The sequence below is a fragment of the Camelina sativa genome, chromosome 1 (assembly GCF_000633955.1).
Source record: "Camelina sativa cultivar DH55 chromosome 1, Cs, whole genome shotgun sequence".
Lineage (NCBI taxonomy): Eukaryota > Viridiplantae > Streptophyta > Magnoliopsida > Brassicales > Brassicaceae > Camelina > Camelina sativa.
In genome coordinates this window covers 22,498,345-22,501,083 of record NC_025685.1, presented here as the reverse complement: position 1 = coordinate 22,501,083, position 2,739 = coordinate 22,498,345, and the positions used below count along the sequence as shown (strand labels likewise).

The following is a 2,739-nucleotide window of genomic DNA, read 5'->3' as shown; positions in this document are numbered from 1 at the left end:
CGCACATGTTTTTAACCGCGCTAAACCAGTGTTCGAAACCACAATCGCCTGCTTACAAACTCCCGCAACCACTGCGTATAAGAGCCTTATTTATTTAAGTGGTTCCTTATTACAATTTCATATCTTTTTTTGGTAGTAAGTAAATTTCATTGGTCTGAACGTTCTTATGTATAATCAAATTTCTCATTCATTATTGTCCTTTAAATTGATAAAGATTTAGGTGGTTAGGTTACAATAATAAATACCTGGCGAGTATGTGATTTGTCTCTTTTTCTTCATGGAAAATCTTTATAAAATTGTCTTAATACAACTTGCATACGTTTTAAAGTCTGGTCCTATAAATAAGTATCTTACTCCAAGTGAAACCTAACAGCAATTCAGAAAGCTCTTGAGGCATAAACCACCAATCCAAAACGACGCAAGACCAAAACAAAATGTGAGTCACTGAATGAATTAATAACGTTTTCTCATATTTTCAGACGACACTTGTCTTAGTTTTTGGTTTTTCTTCAGGGGGAATGAAAGCAGGAACGTGTTGAAGCCGATGGACTCAGAGCAACTCAGAGAATACGGACATCGACTGATCGATTTCATTGCCGATTATTACAAAACCATCGAAAGTTTCCCTGTTCTTAGCCAAGTTCAGGTCATTTCGACTTGTTTTCCTCTTATCCTTTGATGAGTTCCAATCTAGTAGCTTAATTAATCTTCACATTGTATCTTGTTACAACAACAAACAAGTTCTTTAGCCAACAAACAAAATCTTTACACTGGTCTTGTTTGAAGTGAAAGCGGAGACTATACCAAGTTTTTCTTTTTGTGTGTTTAAAAAATCTCTGGTTTCATTTGTTCACAATTGTTTAATATATTACTTGTATCGATGCAGCCTGGTTATCTTCATAAGCTTTTGCCTGATATCGCACCAGACCACCCTGAAACGATGGAGCAAGTTCTTGATGGTGAGATAACTGAATTCCCCCTTACAGTTTTGGTTGAGAGTAGTACGTAGATAAGTCTAAACTTGATTTGGTTTGAGTTTCTTTTGGCAGATGTTCGGGCGAAGATATTGCCTGGAGTAACGCATTGGCAAAGCCCGAGTTTCTTTGCTTATTACCCTGCCAACAGCAGTGTTGCCGGGTTCTTGGGTGACATGATGAGTGCTGGTCTTGGAATTATGGGTTTCAGTTGGATAACTTCTCCAGCTGCCACCGAGCTCGAGATGATCGTTCTTGATTGGCTTGCAAAACTTCTCAACCTACCCGAGCAGTTTCTATCCAAAGGTACTTGATAGCAATAATTATACATACAAATTAATTAAGCTTGTTTGCTTATATATATATATATATAAGACCTAATAAGTGTGGGCTTGAGTTGTATTGTAGGAAATGGAGGTGGAGTAATACAAGGGTCAACTAGTGAAGCTATTCTTGTTGTTCTGATTGCTGCACGCAACAAGGTTTTAAGAAACGTTGGGCAAAACGCGCTTGAGAAGCTTGTTGTCTACTCCTCTGACCAGACTCATTCAGCGTTTCAAAAGACCTGCCAGGTGATATTTTTCATATTTGTAGTACTCAAAAGATATTTTTGTAGCACGAAGCTAACTTAATTTCTATTGTTGATAGATTGTTGGAATCCATCCAGAGAACTGCAGGGTTCTGGAAACCGACGCCTCTACAAACTACGCTCTGCGTCCAGGATTGCTTCAAGAAGCTGTTTCTCAAGATCTTGAAGCTGGATTGATTCCATTCTTCTTATGTGCTACTGTAAGAAGTAGCGCATGTTAATTACTTACCCTCTTGATACTTGAAGCATGTCCTCTGAAAACTTCATTTGTTATATTCCAGGTTGGAACCACTTCTTCAGCCGCCATTGATCCATTGGCTGAATTGGGAAAGATCGCTAACGTTAGTTATTTTCACATTTTCAAAAAAGCTGCTTCATTGAGACCACTTATTATGGCATATATATAGAACTGATGCTATTTCTCTTGCTACGTTTCTCAGAGGAATGACATGTGGTTTCACGTAGATGCAGCTTATGCTGGAAGTGCTTGTATATGTCCAGAGTACCGACATTACATCGACGGTGTGGAAACTACAGACTCTTTTAGCATGAGTGCTCACAAATGGTTCCTTACTAATTTCGATTGTTCACTACTTTGGGTGAAGGTATATATAGTTGCCCTTTTAATCTCACCTTTCTCCTTTCTATCTATCTTCGTGTACATAAGAAAATGATTAATAGTTGGAAAACAGGATCAAGATTCTCTCACTGAAGCTCTTTCAACAAATCCGGAGTATCTCAAAAACAAGGTGTATAAGAAATGTTTTGTTACCACAAATCTTTCTTATTTGAGTCTATTAGACTGATTAGTAGCCTTGATATACTCTTAATTAAAAAAAAAAATTGGCTAGGCCTCTCAGGCAAACTTGGTTGTTGATTTCAAAGATTGGCAAATCCCTCTAGGACGAAGTTTCAGGTTCTTTGCTTTCAGAGATATTTAAATTTAAAGTCTTGTAAGAAGAACATTTTGCATAGATATAATCTGTGTTTTTTTTTTTTTTTTTTATTGACAGATCATTGAAACTATGGATGGTTTTACGGCTCTATGGATCTGAGGCCTTGAAGAATTATATAAGAAACCATATCAAACTCGCTAAAGATTTCGAACAACTTGTCTCTGAAGATCCTAACTTTGAGGTAACTGTTAAAATCTCTAAAACTCTTTAATTAGAAAAA

General features: G+C 36.9%; 1 protein-coding gene across 1 annotated transcript; it reads left to right on the top strand.

Moving 5' to 3' along the window:
* On the top strand, positions 349-2,730 carry LOC104710884 (tyrosine decarboxylase 1-like). The gene is made up of 11 exons (XM_010427542.1): positions 349-436; positions 514-646; positions 887-959; positions 1,050-1,280; positions 1,383-1,546; positions 1,623-1,763; positions 1,845-1,904; positions 2,004-2,168; positions 2,256-2,312; positions 2,415-2,479; positions 2,577-2,730. Coding segments are annotated over exons 1-11 (1,245 nt in total). The 5' UTR covers positions 349-434.